The sequence below is a fragment of the Oncorhynchus kisutch genome, linkage group LG17, assembly GCF_002021735.2.
Source record: "Oncorhynchus kisutch isolate 150728-3 linkage group LG17, Okis_V2, whole genome shotgun sequence".
NCBI lineage: Eukaryota > Metazoa > Chordata > Actinopteri > Salmoniformes > Salmonidae > Oncorhynchus > Oncorhynchus kisutch.
Window position 1 is genome coordinate 88,308,992 of NC_034190.2, and position 23,968 is coordinate 88,332,959.

The 23,968-nt window shown below is 41.6% G+C and overlaps 1 protein-coding gene across 4 annotated transcripts in view; it reads right to left on the bottom strand.

The window, feature by feature from the left end:
• The window catches only part of LOC109881208 (neural cell adhesion molecule L1.1), a 117,490-nt gene extending 94,455 nt beyond the window's left edge, over positions 1 to 23,035 (bottom strand). For 2 of the 4 annotated variants that reach the window (XM_031794919.1, XM_031794917.1), the window contains exons 1-5: positions 22,702 to 23,035; positions 21,109 to 21,123; positions 8,834 to 8,935; positions 7,348 to 7,520; positions 5,579 to 5,701 (exon numbers count right to left, since the gene is read on the bottom strand). In XM_031794919.1, the coding sequence (XP_031650779.1) occupies positions 5,579 to 5,701; positions 7,348 to 7,520; positions 8,834 to 8,871 (334 nt within the window). In that variant the 5' untranslated portion in view covers positions 8,872 to 8,935; positions 21,109 to 21,123; positions 22,702 to 23,035. The remainder of the gene's footprint in view (positions 1 to 5,578; positions 5,702 to 7,347; positions 7,521 to 8,833; positions 8,936 to 21,108; positions 21,124 to 22,701) is intronic. The other 2 variants (XM_031794918.1, XM_031794920.1) reach the window with 2 other exon arrangements.
• Positions 23,036 to 23,968: the final 933 nt, after the last annotated feature.

Consider the following 23,968-nt stretch of genomic DNA (forward strand, 5'->3'; position numbering starts at 1 on the left):
GAAAAGGAGACACCGAGCACGCCCCCATTCTCATCTCTCTTCCTTCGTGTCCACATCACCAACAAACTATCATGGTCCAAACACACCAAGACAGTCGTGAAGAGGGCACGACAAAGCCTTTTCCCCTCAGGAGGCTGAAAAGATTTGTCATGGATCCTCAGATCCTCAAAAGGTTCTACAGCTGCACAATCGAGAGCATCCTGACTGGTTGCATCACTGCCTGGTATGGCAACTGCTCGGCCTCCGCCCGTCATGCACTACGGAGGGTTGTGCGTACAGCCCAGCACATCACTGGGGCCACGCTTCCTGCCATCCAGGACCTATATAGTAGACGTTGTCAGAGGAAGACCCTAAAATTGTCAAAGATTCCCGCCACACTAGCGATTGACTATTCTCTCTGCAACCGCATGGCAAGTGGACCGGAGCGCCAAGCCTTGATCAAAAGGGTTCTAATCAGCTTCTAACCCCAAGCTATAAGACTCCTGAACAGCAAATCAAATGGCTACCCGGACATCTTTAACACTGCTGCTACTATGTACAGTGCCTTGCGAAAGTATTCGGCCCCCTTGAACTTTGCGACCTTTTACCACATTTCAGGCTTCAAACATAAAGATATAAAACTGTATTTTTTTGTGAAGAATCAACAACAAGTGGGACACAATCATGAAGTGGAACGACATTTATTGGATATTTCAAACTTTTTTAACAAATCAAAAACTGAAAAATTGGGCGTGCAAAATTATTCAGCCCCCTTAAGTTAATACTTTGTAGCGTCACCTTTTGCTGCGATTACAGCTGTAAGTCGCTTGGGGTATGTCTCTATCAGTTTTGCACATCGAGAGACATTTTTTCCCATTCCTCCTTGCAAAACAGCTCGAGCTCAGTGAGGTTGGATGGGGAGCATTTGTGAACAGCAGTTTTCAGTTCTTTCCACAGATTCTCAATTGGATTCAGGTCTGGACTTTGACTTGGCCATTCTAACACCTGGATATGTTTATTTTGAACCATTCCATTGTAGATTTTGCTTTATGTTTTGGATCATTGTCTTGTTGGAAGACAAATCTCCGTCCCAGTCTCAGGTCTTTTGCAGACTCCATCAGGTTTTCTTCCAGAATGGTCCTGTATTTGGCTCCATCCATCTTCCCATCAATTTTAACCATCTTCCCTGTCCCTGCTGAAGAAAAGCAGGCCCAAACCATGATGCTGCCACCACCATGTTTGACAGTGGGGATGGTGTGTTCAGGGTGATGAGCTGTGTTGCTTTTACACCAAACATAACGTTTTGCATTGTTGCCAAAAAGTTCAATTTTGGTTTCATCTGACCAGAGCACCTTCTTCCACATGTTTGGTGTGTCTCCCAGGTGGCTTGTGGCAAACTTTAAACAACACTTTTTATGGATATCTTTAAGAAATGGCTTTCTTCTTGCCACTCTTCCATAAAGGCCAGATTTGTGCAATATATGACTGATTGTTGTCCTATGGACAGAGTCTCCCACCTCAGCTGTAGATCTCTGCAGTTCATCCAGAGTGATCATGGGCCTCTTGGCTGCATCTCTGATCAGTTTAGAGGGACGGCCAGGTCTTGGTAGATTTGCAGTGGTCTGATACTCCTTCCATTTCAATATTATCGCTTGCACAGTGCTCCTTGGGATGTTTAAAGCTTGGGAAATCTTTTTGTATCCAAATCCGGCTTTAAACTTCTTCACAACAGTATCTCGGACCTGCCTGGTGTGTTCCTTGTTCTTCATGATGCTCTCTGCGCTTTTAACGGACCTCTGAGACTATCACAGTGCAGGTACATTTATGCAGAGACTTGATTACACACAGGTGGATTGTATTTATCATCATTAGTCATTTAGGTCAACATTGGATCATTCAGAGATCCTCACTGAACTTCTGGATAGAGTTTGCTGCACTGAAAGTAAAGGGGCTGAATAATTTTGCACGCCCAATTTTTCAGTTTTTGATTTGTTAAAAAAGTTTGAAATATCCAATAAATGTCGTTCCACTTCATGATTGTGTCCCACTTGTTGTCGATTCTTCACAAAAAATACAGTTTTATATCTTTATGTTTGAAGCCTGAAATGTGGCAAAAGGTCGCAAAGTTCAAGGGGGCGGAATACTTTCGCAAGGCACTGTATAGTCACTTTACCTCTACCTACATGTACATATTACCTCAATTACCTCGTCTAACCAGTGCTCCCGCACATACCGGTACCCCCTGTATATAGCCTCCACATTGACTCTGTACCGGTACCCCCTGTATATAGCCTCCACATTGACTCTGTACCGGTACCCCCTGTATATAGCCTCCACAATGACACTGTACCGGTACCCCCTGTATATAGCCTCCACATTGACTCTGTACCGTAACACCCTGTATATAGCCTCCACATTGACTCTGTACCGTAACACCCTGTATATAGCCTCCACATTGACTCTGTACCAGAACCCCCCTGTATATAGCCTCCACATTGACTCTGTACCAGAACCCCCTGTATATAGCCTCCACATTGACTCTGTACCAGAACCCCCTGTATATAGCCTCCACATTGACTCTGTACCGGTACCCCCCCTGTATATAGCCTCCACATTGACTCTGTACCGGTACCCCCTGTATATAGCCTCCACATTGACTCTGTACCAGAACCCCCTGTATATAGCCTCCACATTGACTCTGTACCAGAACCCCCTGTATATAGCCTCCACATTGACTCTGTACCAGAACCCCCTGTATATAGTCTCCACATTGACTCTGTACCAGAACCCCCTGTATATAGCCTCCACATTGACTCTGTACCAGTACCCCCTGTATATAGCCTCCACATTGACTCTGTACCAGAACCCCCTGTATATAGCCTCCACATTGACTCTGTACCGGTACCCCCTGTATATAGCCTCCACATTGACTCTGTACCGGTACCCCTGTATATAGCCTCCACATTGACTCTGTACCAGAACCCCTGTATATAGCCTCCACATTGACTCTGTACTGGTACCCCCTGTATATAGCCTCCACATTGACTCTGTACCAGAACCCCCTGTATATAGCCTCCACATTGACTCTGTACCAGAACCCCCTGTATATAGCCTCCACATTGACTCTGTACCGTAACACCCTGTATATAGCCTCCACAATGACTCTGTACCAGAACCCCCTGTATATAGCCTCCACATTGACACTGTACCGGTACCCCCTGTATATAGCCTCCACATTGACTCTGTACCGTAACACCCTGTATATAGCCTCCACATTGACTCTGTACCGTAACACCCTGTATATAGCCTCCACATTGACTCTGTACCAGAACCCCCTGTATATAGCCTCCACATTGACTCTGTACCAGAACCCCCTGTATATAGCCTCCACATTGACTCTGTACCAGAACCCCCTGTATATAGTCTCCACATTGACTCTGTACCAGAACCCCCTGTATATAGCCTCCACATTGACTCTGTACCAGAACCCCCTGTATATAGCCTCCTCATTGACTCTGTACTGGTACCCCCTGTATATAGCCTCCACATTGACTCTGTACCAGAACCCCCTGTATATAGCCTCCACATTGACTCTGTACTGGTACCCCCCTGTATATAGCCTCCACATTGACTCTGTACCAGAACCCCTGTATATAGCCTCCACATTGACTCTGTACTGGTACCCCCTGTATATAGCCTCCACATTGACTCTGTACCAGAACCCCCTGTATATAGCCTCCACATTGACTCTGTACCAGAACCCCCTGTATATAGCCTCCACATTGACTCTGTACCAGAACCCCCTGTATATAGCCTCCACATTGACTCTGTACTGGTACCCCCTGTATATAGCCTCCACATTGACTCTGTACCAGAACCCCCTGTATATAGCCTCCACATTGACTCTGTACTGGTACCCCCTGTATATAGCCTCCACATTGACTCTGTACCAGTACCCCCTGTATATAGCCTCCACATTGACTCTGTACTGGTACCCCCTGTATATAGCCTCCACATTGACTCTGTACCAGAACCTTGGTTTACCGCTTCACCTCAGCCCAAATACCAATTTAAACCAGGTTTAACCCCTTCACCTCAGCTCCAATATAAACATACTGTATGTCTTGTAAATGCTAATGTGTAATGGTAAAATAATTTGTCAGATAATCTTGATCTAGTATATCCATACACAAACTAAACTTCCACCTAATAAAAAACACATCATCTGCTATGCCTTAACACACTGTATAAAATCAGTTAGAGCCACTGCATATTCCAATTGGTCAGAAATGTGACGCTAGGATATGTTTATATACCCTGAGCATTATGGATTCAATGTATTCAAACTGAAGGCACCTATGAAAACTAGACCCTTTAAACATTATGTTTAAAAGACAATATCTTTCAAAATGTATTCATTTTTGAAGCTGTTGAAGAGACTTGTAGTGCCACATTGTTCTGTAAAGTACACTTTGGAGATGGATGTTTCTGATCTTGTGACCATTTTGAGAAATCATAGGAAACTTCTCTGAATCATGCTACACACCTTACTAATGCAGAACATATTACTTAGTTATTGATCATTTATTGGCAGGTTGCCTAGTGGTTTGAGGCAGTTAATCCACTGTTCCCCTGAACAAGGCAGTTAACCCACTGTTCCCCTGAACAAGGCAGTTAACCCACTGTTCCCCTGAACAAGGCAGTTAACCCACTGTTCCCCTGAACAAGGCAGTTAACCCACTGTTCCCCTGAACAAGGCAGTTAACCCACTGTTCCCCTGAACAAGGCAGTTAACCCACTGTTCCCCTGAACAAGGCAGTAATAACCCACTGTTCCCCTGAACAAGGCAGTTAACCCACTGTTCCCCTGAACAAGGCAGTTAACCCACTGTTCCCCTGAACAAGGCAGTTAACCCACTGTTCCCCAGTACGAGGCAGTTAACCCACTGTTCCCCTGAGCAAGGCAGTTAACCCACTGTTCCCCTGAACAAGGCAGTTAACCCACTGTTCCCCGGTACGAGGCAGTTAATCCACTGTTCCCCGGTACGAGGCAGTTAACCCACTGTTCCCCTGAACAAGGCAGTTAACCCACTGTTCCCCTGAACAAGGCAGTTAACCCACTGTTCCCCTGAACAAGGCAGTTAAACCACTGTTCCCCTGAGCAAGGCAGTTAACCCACTGTTCCCCTGAACAATGCAGTTAACCCACTGTTCCCCTGAACAAGGCAGTTAACCCACTGTTCCCCTGAGCAAGGCAGTTAAACCACTGTGCCCCTGAGCAAGGCAGTTAACCCACTGTTCCCCGGTACGAGGCAGTTAACCCACTGTCCCCTGAGCAAGGCAGTTAACCCACTGTTCCCCAGTAGACCGTCATTGAACATAAGAATTTGTTCTTAACTGACCTGCCTAGTAAAATAAAAACATTTTTTTAAATAAATGCCATTTTAACTTATACAGGGCCTATAAAGTACAGCGTTTGTATTCTCACTATAGTGTCCGATCAGATTAAATGGGTTAACAAAATGGAGTTAGACTGCAATGCACAAACAGTTGACCAGACTGAGAAACAAACAGCCGCACGCACAAACAGCCAGGGCTTACTCTTGTCCATCCAGTGTATATGAGGGATGGTGGAGCTCCTGGGAGGGTTGCAGTGGAGAACAACACTAGCTCCTTCCTCTGCCGTTTTATGTGATCTCTTCTGCTTAGGGAGGGTCGGTGTCGCTGTAACACACATACCATCATCATCATCATCGTATTACATGTTACATTCAATCACATTGGCCAGCACCTCTAAAATACACACATTAATATCCGTCACTGCTGGAAAGTGACAAAATAAAAATGAACGTTAGAATATTAACATGTTGCACTTTATTATATTTGACCCTGATTGGTGGGGTCTATATTTGACCCTGATTGGTGGGGTCTATATTTTAACCTGATTGGTGGGGTCTATATTTGACCCTGATTGGTGGGGTCTATATTTGACCCTGATTGGTGGGGTCTATATTTGACCCTGATTGGTGGGGTCTATATTTTACCCTGATTGGTGGGGTCTATATTTGACCCTGATTGGTGGGGTCTATATTTGACCCTGATTGGTGGGGTCTATATTTGACCCTGATTGGTGGGGTCTATGGGTTGGTGTCTGGGACACAGATTAAGGTTCGTCGTCTCCGGCCTACTAGCTGCCACTGATTCTTTCCTCCCCCTCCTTATGCGTTTATTGAGTACACCTGTTTTGAGTTGGGTATAATTAATGAGGCTTTATTAGTCAGCCGGCCCGCCTGGTTCTTTGTGCGGGATTGATTATTGTAACCCTGGTGTTTGCATTAGATGTACATGTTTGTGTATTTAGTGTTTTCGTTTCCCTGTGTCTGGGGCATTTGGTTTGAGCACCCGTAAGTGGGGTGACCATAGTTCACCGTGTGTGCATTAAAGAAGCACTTTATTGAACTCTGCTTTCCTGCGCCTGATTTCACCCTCACGACACCCAGGACCTTACACTCTCCATTTAAATCTCTAGAGTCTAAGACGTTGGTGGTTATTGTTTAAGATAGTCATTGAATTGTAGGACCCCTTTATGTATAAAACAAAGATTTAAACATGATTTGATTTTGCCTTTACTTCTATAGCCCAGAGAAATGCTTTGATTAACACATTCATAAATGGCAAAAAAGACAGTCAAAAAATTCCTCAGGAGGAATAACATTTTGTAGTGTCTGTCTATATCTGTCCTATATCTAGGAGATATAAGACAGCTCAGGAAATATTGAACTGATTTTCTCAACATATATAACCCCGCACAAAACTACTTTCATACTTCATATATATCTTTTTGACCAGTACCGGTTACCTTCAAAGGAGTCCCGTGACACTGGGGATCGTAAATTAGTTTGTAGACCAAACCATTCGGACGCTACAAACAGAAGTTGGCACATCGACGGTACAGACTTCAGTCGAGTCTCCTGACACACCATTGTTCGGACACTACAGCCTTTTGGTGAGAAGACTGATTGTAGGGACGTCTCATGGTCTGACAAACACCGCTCTCGCCCTTCACCTCTGACCACAGATGAGGAAGTGTGACACTGGCATATGCAGAGGATTGAGACACATCCTCAATGTATTCTCCATAAAGTTAGTCCTACATTAAATAGCCATTCTACAGATTAAGGATAGTCCTGGACTAAAAACAATATCCATTCAACGTGTGTGTGACAGAGCACAGACTCTCATTGCCATAGTGATGGCTGAGTGGCATCATGGCTAGGCTGTCTCTAGTTGATTGTTGTCAGGGGAATGACAGAACTACTGTCTAAGTACAGTCACACAAGAGAGGATGTGTTTGTGCGTGTGAGCCTCACATTCAGTGATGAGTTTGACGGTGTGTGTCATGGCTGTTCCCAGGGTGTTGTCGGCGTAGCAACGGTAGTGTCCTTGGTAATCGCTGAGCGGCTTGTCGCCATGGGCTGTGAAATTTCCAGAACCATTATGTCCCATCCAGTTCAACTTCTTACCATCCTTTACCCAGCGGAAACTAGAGGCGAGGAAGAAAGAGAGAGACAGAGAGGAGAGGGAGAGAGAGGTGAGAGAGAAGAGAGAGAGAGAGAGAGCAGAGAGAGAAGAGAGAGAGAAGAGAGAGAGAGAGAGAGAGGAGAGAGAGAGAAGAGAGAGAGAGAAGAGAGAGAGAGAGAGAGAGAGAGAGAGAGAGAGAGAGAAGAGAGAAGAGAGAAGAGAGAGGAGAAGAGAGAGAAGGACGGAGAGAGAGGAGAGAGAAGAGAGAGAGCAGAGAGAGGAGAGAGAGAGAGAGAGAACGAAGAGAGAGAGGGAGAAGAGAAGAGAGAGAGAGAGAGAAGAGAGGGAGAGAGAGGAAGAGAGAAGAGGAGAGAGAGAAGAGAGAGAAAGAAGAAAGAGAGATGGGATGAAGGGAGAGAGAGAGAGAGAGAGAGAGAGAGAGAGAGAGAGAGAGAAAGAGAGAGAGAGCAGAGAGGAGAGAGAGAAAGAGAGAGAGAGAGAGAGAGAGAGAGAGAGAGATGGGAGAGAGAGAGGAGGAGAGGGAGAGAGAGAGGAAGAGAGAGAGATGGAGTGAGAGAGAGGAGAGAGAGAGAGAGAGAGAGAGAGAAGGAGTGAGAGAGGGGGAGGTTAGAGATAAAGACATGAAGAGAGGAACAGACCAATCAGAGAAGACCACCAGTCCAGTTAATGATATAATTTCCTGTCTCATTTATTATGATACTCCTTTATCACCATGGCAATGGAACACTGGATCTCAGGGGGAAAGATGGACAACGCCAGCTGTTTCTCCACACACAGATAGTATAGTAGGGTAATACCTGTGTGTGGGGGTGGCCTTGCAGAGCAGCATGATATTGTTAATGGTAGGGTATACCTGGGTGTGGGGATGGCCTTGCAGAGCAGCATGATATTATTAATGGTAAGGTATACCTGGGTGTGGGGGTGGCCTTGCAGAGAAGCATGATGTTATTAATGGTAGGGTATACCTGGGTGTGGGGGTGGCCTTGTAGAGCAGCATGATATTATTAATGGTAGGGTATACCTGGGTGTGGGGGTGGCCTCACAGAGCAGCATGATATTGTTAATGGTAGGGTATACCTGGGTGTGGGGGGTGGCCTTGCAGAGCAGCATGATATTGTTAATGGTAGGGTATACCTGGGTGTGGGGGTGGCCTCACAGAGCAGCATGATATTGTTAATGGTAGGGTATACCTGGGTGTGGGGATGCCAGTGGCCTCACAGAGCAGCATGATATTGTTAATGGTAGGGTATACCTGGGTGTGGGGATGCCAGTGGCCTCACAGAGCAGCATGATATTGTTAATGGTAGGGTATACCTGGGTGTGGGGATGCCAGTGGCCTCGCAGAGCAGCATGATATCGTCTAATGAAAGGCCGTTAAGGACTCAGGCATCTTTGTCAGAGTAGGAGGCTGTAACACTGGACATAAAGTAGACATTATATTAATAATTAATTATTTAACCATCACTGTACACGTTGTTACTACTCCTAACCACATTAACATTTTGTTACTACTCCTAACCCATTAACCATCACTGTACATGTTGTTACTACTCCTAACCACATTAACATGTTGTTACTACTCCTAACCACGTTAACATATTGTTACTACTCCTAACCACATTAACATGTTGTTACTACTCCTAACCACATTAACCATCACTGTACATGTTGTTACTACTCCTAACCACATTAACATGTTGTTACTTACTCCTAACCACATTAACATATTGTTACTACTCCTAACCACATTAACATGTTGTTACTACTCCTAACCACATTAACATGTTGTTACTACTCCTATATACATTAACATGTTGTTACTACTACTCCTAACCACATTAACCATCACTTTACATGTTGTTACTACTCCTAACCACATTAACATGTTGTTACTACTCCTAACCACATTAACATGTTGTTACTACTCCTAACCACATTACCATGTTGTTACTACTCCTAGCCACATTAACCATCACTGTACATGTTGTTACTACTCCTAACCACATTAACATGTTGTTACTACTCCTAACCACATTAACATGTTGTTACTACTCCTAACCACATTAACCATCACTGTACATGTTGTTACTACTCCTAACCACATTAACATGTTGTTACTACTCCTAACCACATTAACCATCACTGTACATGTTGTTACTACTCCTAACCACATTAACATGGTGTTACTACTCCTAACCACATTAACATGTTGTTACTACTCCTAACCACATTAACCATCACTGTACATGTTGTTACTACTCCTAACCGAATTAACATGTTGTTACTACTCCTAACCACATTAACCATCACTGTACATGTTGTTACTACTCCTAACCACATTAACCATCACTGTACATGTTGTTACTACTCCTAACCACATTAACATGGTGTTACTACTCCTAACCACATTAACCATCACTGTACATGTGTTACTACTCCAACAACATTAACATGTTGTTAATACTCCTAACCACATTAACCATCACTGTACATGTTGTTACTACTCCTAACCACATTAACATGTTGTTACTACTCCTAACCACATTAACATGGTGTTACTACTCCTAACCACATTACCATGTTGTTACTACTCCAACCACATTAACATGTTGTTACTACTCCTAACCACATTACCATGTTGTTACTACTCCAACCACATTAACATGTTGTTACTACTCCTAACCACATTAACATGTTGTTACTACTCCTAACCACATTAACATGTTGTTACTACTCCTAACCACATTAACATGGTGTTACTACTCCTAACCACATTAACATGGTGTTACTACTCCTAACCACATTAACCATCACTGTACATGTTGTTACTACTCCTAACCACATTAACCATCACTGTACATGTTGTTACTACTCCTAATCACATTAACAGTAACACATTAACATGTTGTTACTACTCCTAAACCACATTAACATGTTGTTACTACTCCTAACCACAATTAACCATCATTGTACATGGTGTTACTTCTCCTAACCACATTAACATGGTGTTACTACTCCTAACCACATTAACAATCACTGTACATGTTGTTACTACTCCTAACCACATTAACATGTTGTTACTACTCCTAACCACATTAACCATCACTGTACATGTGTTACTACTCCTAACCACATTAACATGTTGTTACTACTCCTAACCACATTTACATGTTGTTACTACTCCTAACCACATTAACATGTGTTACTACTCCTAACCACATTAACATGTTGTTACTACTCCTAACCACATTAACATGTTGTTACTACTCCTAACCACATTACCATGTTGTTACTACTCCTAACCACATTAACATGTTGTTACTACTCCTAACCACATTAACATGTTGTTACTACTCCTAACCACATTAACATGTTGTTACTACTCCTAACCACATTAACATGGTGTTACTACTCCTAACCACATGTACATGTTGTTACTACTCCTAACCACATGTACATGTTGTTACTACTCCTAACCACATTAACATGTTGTTACTACTCCTAACCACATTAACCATCCCTGTGCATGTTGTTACTACTCCTAACCACATTAACATGTTGTTACTACTCCTAACCACATTAACATGTTGTTACTACTCCTAACCACATTAACATGTTGTTACTACTCCTAACCACATTAACCATCACTGTACACGTTGTTACTACTCCTAACCACATTAACCATCACTGTACATGTTGTTACTACTCTAACCACATTACCATGTTGTTACTACACCTAACCACATTAACATGTTGTTACTACTCCTAACCACATTACCATGTTGTTACTACTCTAACCACATTAACATGTTGTTACTACTCCTAACCACATTAACATGTTGTTACTACTCCTAACCACATTAACATGTTGTTACTACTCCTAACCACATTAACATGGTGTTACTACTCCTAACCACCATTAACATGTTGTTACTACTCCTAACCACATTAACCATCACTGTACATGTTGTTACTACTCCAACCACATTAACATGTTGTTACTACTCCTAACCACATTAACCATCACTGTACATGTTGTTACTACTCCTAACCACATAACATGGTGTTACTACTCCTAACCACATTAACATGTTGTTACTACTCCTAACCACATTAACCATCACTGTACATGTTGTTACTACTCCTAACCACATTAACCATCACTGTACATGTTGTTACTACTCCTAACCACATTAACATGGTGTTAATACTCCTAACACATTAACCATCACTGTACATGTTGTTACTACTCCAACCACATTAACATGTTGTTACTACTCCTAACCACATTAACATGTTGTTACTACTCCTAACCACATTAACATGTTGTTACTACTCCTAACCACATTAACATGGTGTTACTACTCCTAACCACATTAACATGGTGTTACTACTCCTAACCACATTAACCATCACTGTACATGTTGTTACTACTCCTAACCACATTAACCATCACTGTACATGTTGTTACTACTCCTAATCACATTAACATTAACACATTAACATGTTGTTACTACTCCTAACCACATGAACCATCATTGTACATGTTGTTACTTCTCCTAACCACATTAACATGGTGTTACTACTCCTAACCACATTAACCATCACTGTACATGTTGTTACTACTCCTAACCACATTAACATGTTGTTACTACTCCTACCACATTAACCATCACTGTACATGTTGTTACTACTCCTAACCACATTAACATGTTGTTACTACTCCTAACCACATTTACATGTTGTTACTACTCCTAACCACATTAACATGTTGTTACTACTCCTAACCACATTAACATGTTGTTAATACTCCTAACCACATTACCATGTTGTTACTACTCCTAACCAATTAACATTTGTTACTACTTCCTAACCACATTAACATGTTGTTACTACTTCCTAACCACATTAACATGTTGTTACTACTCCTAACCACATTAACATGGTGTTACTACTCCTACCACATTAACATGTTGTTACTACTCCTAACCACATTAACCATCACTGTACAGTTGTTACCTACTCCTAACCACATTAACCATCACTGTACATGTTGTTTAATACTCCTAACCACAGTTAACATGGTGTTACTACTTCCTAACCACATTAACCATCACTGTACATGTTTTTACTACTCCTAACCACATTAACCATCACTGTACATGTTGTTACTACTCCTAACCACATAACCATCACTGTACATGTTGTTACTACTCTAACCACATTAACATGTTTACTACTCCTAACCACATTAACATGTTGTTACTACTCCTAACCACATTAACATGTTGTTACTACTCCTAACCACATTAACATGTTGTTACTACTCTCCTACCACATTAACCATCACTGTACATGTGTTGTTACTACTCCTAACCACATTAACATGTTGTTACTACTCCTAACCACATTAACATGTTGTTACTACTCCTAACCACATTAACATGTTGTTACTACTCCTAACCACATTAACCATCACTGTACATGTTGTTACTACTCCTAACCACATTAACATGTTGTTACTACTCCTAACCACATTAACATGTTGTTACTACTCCTAACCACATTACCATGTTGTTTACTACTCCTACCACATTAACATGTTGTTACTACTCCTAACCACATTAACATGTTGTTACTACTCCTAACACATTAACATGTTGTTACTACTCCTAACCACATTAACCATCACTGTACATGTTGTTACTACTCCTAACCACATTAACATGTTGTTACTACTCCTAACCACATTAACATGTTGTTACTACTCCTAACCACATTACCATGTTGTTACTACTCCTAACCACATTAACATGTTGTTACTACTCCTAACCACATTAACATGTTGTTACTACTCCTAACCACATTAACATGTTGTTACTACTCCTAACCACATTAACATGTTGTTACTACTCCTAACCACATTAACATGGTGTTACTACTCCTAACCACATTAACATGTTGTTACTACTCCTAACCACATTAACATGGTGTTACTACTCCTAACCACATTAACATGTTGTTACTACTCCTAACCACATTAACATGTTGTTACTACTCCTAACCACATTAACATGTTGTTACTACTCCTAACCACATTAACATGTTGTTACTGCTCCTAACCACATTAACATGTTGTTACTACTCCTACCACATTAACATGTTGTTACTACTCCTAACCACATTAACATGTTGTTACTACTCCTAACCACATTAACATGTTGTTACTACTCCTAACCACATTAACATGTTGTTACTACTCCTAACCACATTAACCATCACTGTACATGTTGTTACTACTCCTAACCACATTACCATGCTGTTACTACTCCTAACCACAATTAACATATTGTTACTACTCCTAACCACATTACCATGTTGTTACTACTCCTAACCACATTAACATATTGTTACTACTCCTAACCACATTAACATATTGTTACTACTCCTAACCACATTAACATGTTGTTACTACTCCTAACCACATTAACATGTTGTTACTGCTCCTAACCACATTAACATGTTGTTACTACTCCTAACCACATTAACATGTTGTTACTACTCCTAACCACATTAACATGTTGTTACTACTCCTAACCACATTAACATGTTGTTACTACTCCTAACCACATTAACATGTTGTTACTACTCCTAACCACATTAACCATCACTGTACATGTTGTTACTACTCCCACCAATTACCATGTTGTTACTACTCCTAACCACATTAAAATATTGTTACTACTCCTAACCACATTACCATGTTGTTACTACTCCTAACCACATTAACATATTGTTACTACTCCTAACCACATTACATATTGTTACTACTCCTAACCACATTAACATTGTTACTACTCCTAACCACATTACCATGTTGTTACTACTCCTAACCACATTAACATGTTGTTACTACTCCTAACCACATTAACATGTTGTTACTACTCTTAACCACATTACCATGTTGTTACTACTCCTAACCACATTAACATGTTGTTACTACTCCTAACCACATTAACATGTTGTTACTACTCCTAACCACATTAACATGTTGTTACTACTCCTAACCACATTAACATGGTGTTACTACTCCTAACCACATTAACATGTTGTTACTACTCCTAACCACATTAACCATCACTGTACATGTTGTTACTACTCCTAACCACATTAACCATCACTGTACATGTTGTTACTACTCCTAACCACATTAACATGGTGTTACTACTCCTAACCACATTAACCATCACTGTACATGTTTTTACTACTCCTAACCACATTAACCATCACTGTACATGTTGTTACTACTCCTAACCACATTAACCATCACTGTACATGTTGTTACTACTCCTAACCACATTAACATGTTGTTACTACTCCTAACCACATTAACATGTTGTTACTACTCCTAACCACATTAACATGTTGTTACTACTCCTAACCACATTAACATGTTGTTACTACTCCTAACCACATTAACATGTTGTTACTACTCCTAACCACATTAACCATCACTGTACATGTTGTTACTACTCCTAACCACATTAACATGTTGTTACTACTCCTAACCACATTAACATGTTGTTACTACTCCTAACCACATTACCATGTTGTTACTACTCCTAACCACATTAACATGTTGTTACTACTCCTAACCACATTAACATGTTGTTACTACTCCTAACCACATTAACATGTTGTTACTACTCCTAACCACATTAACATGTTGTTACTACTCCTAACCACATTAACCATCACTGTACATGTTGTTACTACTCCTAACCACATTAACATGTTGTTACTACTCCTAACCACATTAACATGTTGTTACTACTCCTAACCACATTACCATGTTGTTACTACTCCTAACCACATTAACATGTTGTTACTACTCCTAACCACATTAACATGTTGTTACTACTCCTAACCACATTAACATGTTGTTACTACTCCTAACCACATTAACATGATGTTACTACTCCTAACCACATTAACATGTTGTTACTACTCCTAACCACATTAACATGTTGTTACTACTCCTAACCACATTAACATGTTGTTACTACTCCTAACCACATTAACATGTTGTTACTACTCCTAACCACATTAAATGTTGTTACTACTCCTAACCACATTAAGATGTTGTTACTACTCCTAACCACATTAACATGTTGTTACTACTCCTAACCACATTAACATGTTGTTACTACTCCTAACCACATTACCATCACCGTACATGTTGTTACTACTCCTAACCACATTACCATGTTGTTACTACTCCTAACCACATTAACATATTGTTACTACTCCTAACCACATTACCATGTTGTTACTACTCCTAACCACATTAACATATTGTTACTACTCCTAACCACATTAACATATTGTTACTACTCCTAACCACATTAACATGTTGTTACTACTCCTAACCACATTACCATGTTGTTACTACTCCTAACCACACATGTTGTACTACTCCTAACCACATTAACATGTTGTTACTACTCCTAACCACATTAACATGTTGTTACTACTCCTAACCACATTAACATGTTGTTACTACTCCTAACCACATTAACATGTTGTTACTACTCCTAACCACATTAACATGTTGTTACTACTCCTAACCACATTAACATGTTGTTACTACTCCTAACCACATTAACATGTTGTACTACTCCTAACCACATTAACATGTTGTTACTACTCCTAACCACATTAACATGTTGTTACTACTCCTAACCACATTAACCATCACTGTACATGTTGTTACTACTCCTAACCACTTTACCATGTTGTTACTACTCCTAACCACATTAACATATTGTTACTACTCCTAACCACATTACCATGTTGTTACTACTCCTAACCACATTAACATATTGTTACTACTCCTAACCACATTAACATGTTGTTACTACTCCTAACCACATTACCATGTTGTTACTACTCCTAACCACATTACCATGTGTTGTTTACTACTCCTATACGCACATTAACCATCCCTGTACATGTTGTTACTACTCCTAACCACATTAACATGTTGTTACTACTCCTAACCACATTAACAATTGTTACTACTCCTAACCACATTACCATGTTGTTACGACTCCTAACCACATCTAACATGTTGTTACTACTCTAACCACCATTAACATGTTGTCTACTACTCCTATATACATTAACATGTTGTTTACTACTCCTAACCACATTAACATGGTGTTACTACTCCTATAAACATTAACATGGTGTTACTACTCCTATATACATTACCATGTTGTTACTACTCCTATATACATTAACATGGTGTTACTACTCCTAACCACATTAACATGTTGTTACTACTCCTAACCACATTACCATGTTGTTACTACTCCTAACCACATTACCATGTTGTTACTACTCCTAACCACATTAACATGTTGTTACTACTCCTAGCCACATTAACATGTTGTTACTACTCCTATATACATTAACATGTTGTTACTACTCCTAGCCACATTAACATGTTGTTACTACTCCTAGCCACATTAACATGTTGTTACTACTCCTAGCCACATTAACATGGTGTTACTACTCCTAACTACATTAACATGTTGTTACTACTCCTAACCACATTAACATGGTGTTACTACTCCTAACCACATTACCATGTTGTTACTACTCCTAGCCACATTACCATGTTGTTACTACTCCTAACCACATTAACATGGTGTTACTACTCCTAACCACATTACCATGTTGTTACTACTCCTAGCCACATTACCATGTTGTTACTACTCCTAACCACATTACCATGTTGTTACTACTCCTAGCCACATTACCATGTTGTTACTACTCCTATATACATTAACATGTTGTTACTACTCCTAACCACATGTACATGTTGTTACTACTCCTAGCCACATTAACATGTTTTACTACTCCTATATACATTAACATGGTGTTACTACTCCTAACCACATTACCATGTTGTTACTACTACTCCTAGACACATTACCATGTTTGTTACTACTCCTAACCACATTAACATGGTGTTACTACTCCTAACCACATTACCATGTTGTTACCTACTCCTAGCCACATTACCATGTTGTTACTACTCCTAACCACATTACCATGTTGTTACTACTCCTAGCCACATTACCATGTTGTTACTACTCCTATATACATTAACATGTTGTTACTACTCCTAACCACATGTACATGTTGTTATACTCCTACCACATTAACCATCACTGACATGTTGTTACTACTCCTAACCACATTAACATGGTGTTACTACTCCTAACCACATTAACCATCACTGTACATGTTTTACTACTCCTAACCACATTAACCATCACTGTACATGTTGTTACTACTCCTAACCACATTAACCATCACTGTACATGTTGTTACTACTCCTAACCACATTAACATGTTGTTACTACTCCTAACCACATTAACATGTTGTTACTACTCCTAACCACATTAACATGTTGTTACTACTCCTAACCACATTAACATGTTGTTACTACTCCTAACCACATTAACATGTTGTTACTACTCCTAACCACATTAACCATCACTGTACATGTTGTTACTACTCCTAACCACATTAACATGTTGTTACTACTCCTAACCACATTAACATGTTGTTACTACTCCTAACCACATTACCATGTTGTTACTACTCCTAACCACATTAACATGTTGTTACTACTCCTAACCACATTAACATGTTGTTACTACTCCTAACCACATTAACATGTTGTTACTACTCCTAACCACATTAACATGTTGTTACTACTCCTAACCACAGTAACCATCACTGTACATGTTGTTACTACTCCTAACCACATTAACATGTTGTTACTACTCTAACCACAGTAACATGTTGTTACTACTCCTAACCACATTACCATGTTGTTACTACTCCTACCACATTAACATGTTGTTACTACTCCTAACCACATTAACATGTTGTTACTACTCCTAACCACATTAACATGTTGTTACTACTCCTAACCACATTAACATGATGTTACTACTCCTAACCACATTAACATGTTGTTACTACTCCTAACCACATTAACATGTTGTTACTACTCCTAACACATTAACATGTTGTTACTACTCCTAACCACATTAACATGTTGTTACTACTCCTAACCACATTAACATGTTGTTCCTACTCCTAACCACATTAAGATGTTGTTACTTACTCCTAACCACATTAACATGTTGTTACTACTCCTAACCACATTAACATGTTGTTACTTACTCCTAACCACATTAACCATCACCGTACATGTTGTTACTACTCCTAACCACATTACCATGTTGTTACTACTCCTAACCACATTAACATATTGTTACTACTCCTAACCACATTACCATGTGTGTTACTACTCCTAACCACATTAAAACATATTGTTACTACTCCTAACCACATTAACATATTGTTTACTACTCCTAACCACATTAACATGTTGTTACTACTCCTAAACCACATTAACATGGTGTTACTACTCCTAACCACATTAACATGTTGTTACTACTCCTAACCACATTAACATGTTGTTACTTACTCCTAACCACATTAACATGTTGTTTACTACTCCTAACCACATTAAATGGTTGTTACTACTCCCTAACCACATTAACATGTTGTTACTACTCCTAACCACATTAACATGTTGTTACTACTCCTAACCACATTAACATGTTGTTACTACTCCTAACCACATTAACATGTTGTTTACTACTCCTAACCACATTAAACCATCACTGTACATGTTGGTTACTACTCCTAACCACTTTACCATGTTGTTACTACTCCTAACCACATTAACATATTGTTACTACTCCTAACCACATTACCATGTTGTTACTACTCCTAACCACATTAACATATTGTTACTACTCCTAACCACATTAACATGTTGTTACTACTCCTAACCACATTACCATGTTGTTACTACTCCTAACCACATTACCATGTTGTTACTACTCCCTAACCACATTAACCATCCCTGTACATGTTGTTACTACTCCTAACCACATTAACATGTTGTTACTACTCCTAACCACATTAACATATTGTTACTACTCCTAACCACATTACCATGTTGTTACTACTCCTAACCACATTAACATGTTGTTACTACTCCTAACCACATTAACATGTTGTTACTACTCCTATATACATTAACATGTTGTTACTACTCCTAACCACATTAACATGGTGTTACTACTCCTATAAACATTAACATGGTGTTACTACTCCTATATACATTACCATGTTGTTTACTACTCCTATATACATTAACATGGTGTTACTACTCCTAACCACATTAACATGTTGTTACTACTCCTAACCACATTACCATGTTGTTACTACTCCTAACCACATTACCATGTTGTTACTACTCCTAACCACATTAACATGTTGTTACGACTCCTAGCCACATTAACATGTTGTTACTACTCCTATATACATTAACATGTTGTTACTACTCCTAGCCACATTAACATGGTTGTTACTACTCCTAGCCACATTAACATGTTGTTACTACTCCTAGCCACATTAACATGGTGTTACTACTCCTAACTACATTAAACATGTTGTTACTACTCCTAACCACATTAACATGGTGTTACTACTCCTAACCACATTACCATGTTGTTACTACTCCTAGCCACATTACCATGTTGTTACTACTCCTAACCACATTAACATGGTGTTACTACTCCTAACCACATTACCATGTTGTTACTACTCCTAGCCACATTACCATGTTGTTACTACTCCTAACCACATTACCATGTTGTTTACTACTCCTAGCCACATTACCATGTTGTTACTACTCCTATATACATTAACATGTTGTTACTACTCCTAACCACATGTACATGTTGTTACTACTCCTAGCCACATTAACATGTTGTTACTACTCCTATATACATTAACATGGTGTTACTACTCCTAACCACATTACCATGTTGTTACTACTCCTAGACACATTACCATGTTGTTACTACTCCTAACCACATTAACATGGTGTTACTACTCCTAACCACATTACCATGTTGTTACTACTCCTAGCCACATTACCATGTTGTTACTACTCCTAACCACATTACCATGTTGTTACTACTCCTAGCCACATTACCATGTTGTTACTACTCCTATATACATTAACATGTTGTTACTACTCCTAACCACATGTACATGTTGTTACTACTCCTAGCCACATTAACATGTTGTTACTACTCCTAACCACATTAACATGTTGTTACTACTCCTAGCCACATTAACATGTTGTTACTACTCCTAACCACATTACCATGTTGTTACTACTCCTAGCCACATTACCATGTTGTTACTACTCCTATATAATTAACATGTTGTTACTACTCTAACCAACATTAACATGTTGTTACTACTCCTAACCACATTAACATGTTGTTACTACTCCTATATACATTAACATGTTGTTACTACTCCTAACCCACATTAACCATCACTGTACATGTTGTTACTACTCCTATATACATTACCATGGTGTTACTACTCCTAGCCACCATATTATGGGAGGAACTACTGTTCTGTACTTTATCTGTTTAGTCCATAGAGAGCAGGGGACAGACAGAGACAGAGTTAAGATTAGGGTCATTGTTAGTAGATGCTAGAAACAATACAACGAGAACTATATTGAACTAGAAAAGAGAGAGAGAGAGAGACTTCACTTTCAGCTGAGAGGAAGGAGAGGAGAGGAGAGGAGAGGAGGGAGGGAGAGGAGTGGAGGGGAGGGGAGGGGGAGGGGAGGGGAGAGGAGAGGAGAGGAGAGGAGAGGAGAGGAGAGGAGAGGAGAGGAGAGGAGAGGAGAGGAGGGGAGGGGACAGGAGAGGAGAGGAGAGGAGAGGAGAGGAGAGGAGAGGAGGAGGAGGGGAGGGGAGGGAAAGGAGAGGAGAGGAGAGGAGAGGAGGAGGGAGGGGAGGGGAGGGGAGAGGAGAGGAGAGGAGAGGAGAGGAGAGGAGAGGAGAGGAGAGGAGAGGAGAGGAGAGGAGAGAGAGGAGGAGAGGAGAGGAGAGGAGAGGAGAGGAGAGGAGAGGAGAGGAGAAGGAGAGGAGAGGAGGGGGGAAAGGAGAGGAGAGGAGAGGAGAGGAGAGGAGAGGAGAGGAGGGGAGGGGAGGGGAGGAGGAGAGGAGAGGAGAGGAGAGGAGAGGAGAGGAGAGGAGGAGGAGAGGAGAGGAGAGGAGAGGAGAGGAAGGAGAGGAGAGGAGAGGAGAGGAGAGGAGAGGAGAGGAGAGGAGAGGAGAGGAGAGGAGAGGAGAGGAGAGGAAGGGGAGGAGGGAAGGAGGAGAGGAGAGGAGAGGAGAGGAGAGGAGAGGAGAGGAGAGGAGAGGAGAGGAGAGGAGAGGAGAGGAGAGGAGAGGAGAGGAGAGGAGAGGAGAGGAGAGGAGAGGAGAGGAGGGAGAGGAGAGGAGAGGAGAGGGTGCATATAGATAGAGACTTTCTTGTTGATCCTGATTATGTTGTTATTCTGACTCAGACTCAACTTCTTTCTAACTCTCTGTCCCCTTTCTACTTCATCCCTCTCTCTCCCCCCTGCTCCTGCATGGCGCAGTGGTCTAAGGCACTTGCATCTCAGTGCAAGAGGCATCTCTACAGTCCAAGGTTCAAATCCAGGCTGTATCACATCCCATCGGGCAGCGCACAATGGCTCAGCCTGGGTTTGGCTCGGGAAGGCTTTCATTGTAAATAATAATTTGTTCTTAACTGACCTGCCTAGTTAAATACATAAAAATATCTCTACCCATCTGTCTCTCTCTTCGCCACACCCAGATGAGAAGGTCAGACAAGCTCTCTCCTATTTCCTCCCCTCCCCCTCTCCATAGGGACAAGTCCTGACCTCTGAATTACCCTCTGCCAGGGACCAGTCTGAATGTGTTAATGGGATTGGATGAGTAAGCAAGAAGTGTGTCTAGCTGTTAGAGATACTCAATTGAACCATTTTCACATAATATGACTTCTTAAATGTCTTTATTCTTTTGGACCTTTCGTGAGTGTAATGTTTACTGTTCATTTTTTCTTGTTTATTTCTCTTTGTTATTATCTATGTCACTTGCTTCGGCAATATTAACATATGTTTCCCATGCCAATAAAGCCCCTAAATTAATTAATTGATACTCACAGTTTTGGGGGATCTGGATGGCTCCATGAGCGAGTAGATGAGAGGAGGAGAGGAGGAACAGAGGGAGGAGGAGGAGGAGGGCAGGGGGGCTACTTGCCCGTCTGATACTGAGATACACACATCTCTTACTGTCCCATCAACACCACACACACACACCCTCAACCCCTCAAACACACACACACACCAGGAACCCCTGGAATCCTCTGGTGCGTGTCAAAACAGACTGACACACGTGTCTGTGTGTGTTGGCGTATCTGTCGGGGGGTGTCGTCCAGCAGTCTCTCTTTTCCCTCGGGCTCCTGTCCGCTGCCACTGCAAAGAATAAAGGAGAGATAGACAAAGAGCAGACCAATCCAACAAAGAAAGGGTGAAGGAGAGAGGGGAGGAGAGGTGAAGGAGAGAGGGGAGGAGAGGTGAAGGAGAGAGGGGAGGAGAGAGGGAGGAGAGAGGGGAGGAGAGAGGTGAGGAGAGAGGAGAGGAGAGAGGGGAGGAGAGAGGGGAGGAGAGAGGTGAAGGAGAGAGGGGAGGAGAGAGGGGAAGGAGAGAGGGGAGGAGAGAGGGGAGGAGAGAGGTAAAAGAGAGAGGGGAGGAGAGAGGTGAGGAGAGAGGGAGGAGAGGTGAAGAGAGGAGGAGAGAGGGTGAAGGAGAGAGGTGAAGGAGGAGGGGAGGAGAGAGGTGAAAGAGAGAGGGGAGGAGAGAGGTGAAGGAGAGAGGGGAGGGAGAGAGGTGAAAGAGAGAGGGGAGGAGAGAGGTGAAGGGAGAGAGGGGAGGAGAGAGGGGAAGGAGAGAGGGGAGGAGAGAGGGGAGGAGAGAGGTAAAAGAGAGAGGGGAGGAGAGAGGTGAAGGAGAGAGGGGAGGAGAGAGGTGAAAGAGAGAGGGAGGAGAGAGGTGAAGGAGAGAGGGGAGGGAGAGAGGGGAAGGAGAGAGGGGAGGAGAGAGGTGAAGGAGAGAGGGGAGGAGAGAGGGAGGAGAGAGGTAAAAGAGAGAGGGGAGGAGGAGAGGGGAGGAGAGAGGTAAAAGAGAGAGGGGAGGAGAGAGGTGAAAGAGAGAGGGGAGGAGAGAGGTGAAGGAGAGAGGGGGAGAGAGGGGAAGGAGAGGGGAGAGGGTAAGAGAGAGGGGAGGAGAGAGGTGAAGGAGAAGAGGGGAAGGAGAGAGGTGAAGAGGAGAGAGGGGAGGAGAGAGAGAGGTGAAGGAGAGAGGGGAGGAGAGAGGTGAAAGAGAGAGGGGAGGAGAGAGGGGAAGGAGAGAGGGGAGGAGAGAGGTGAAG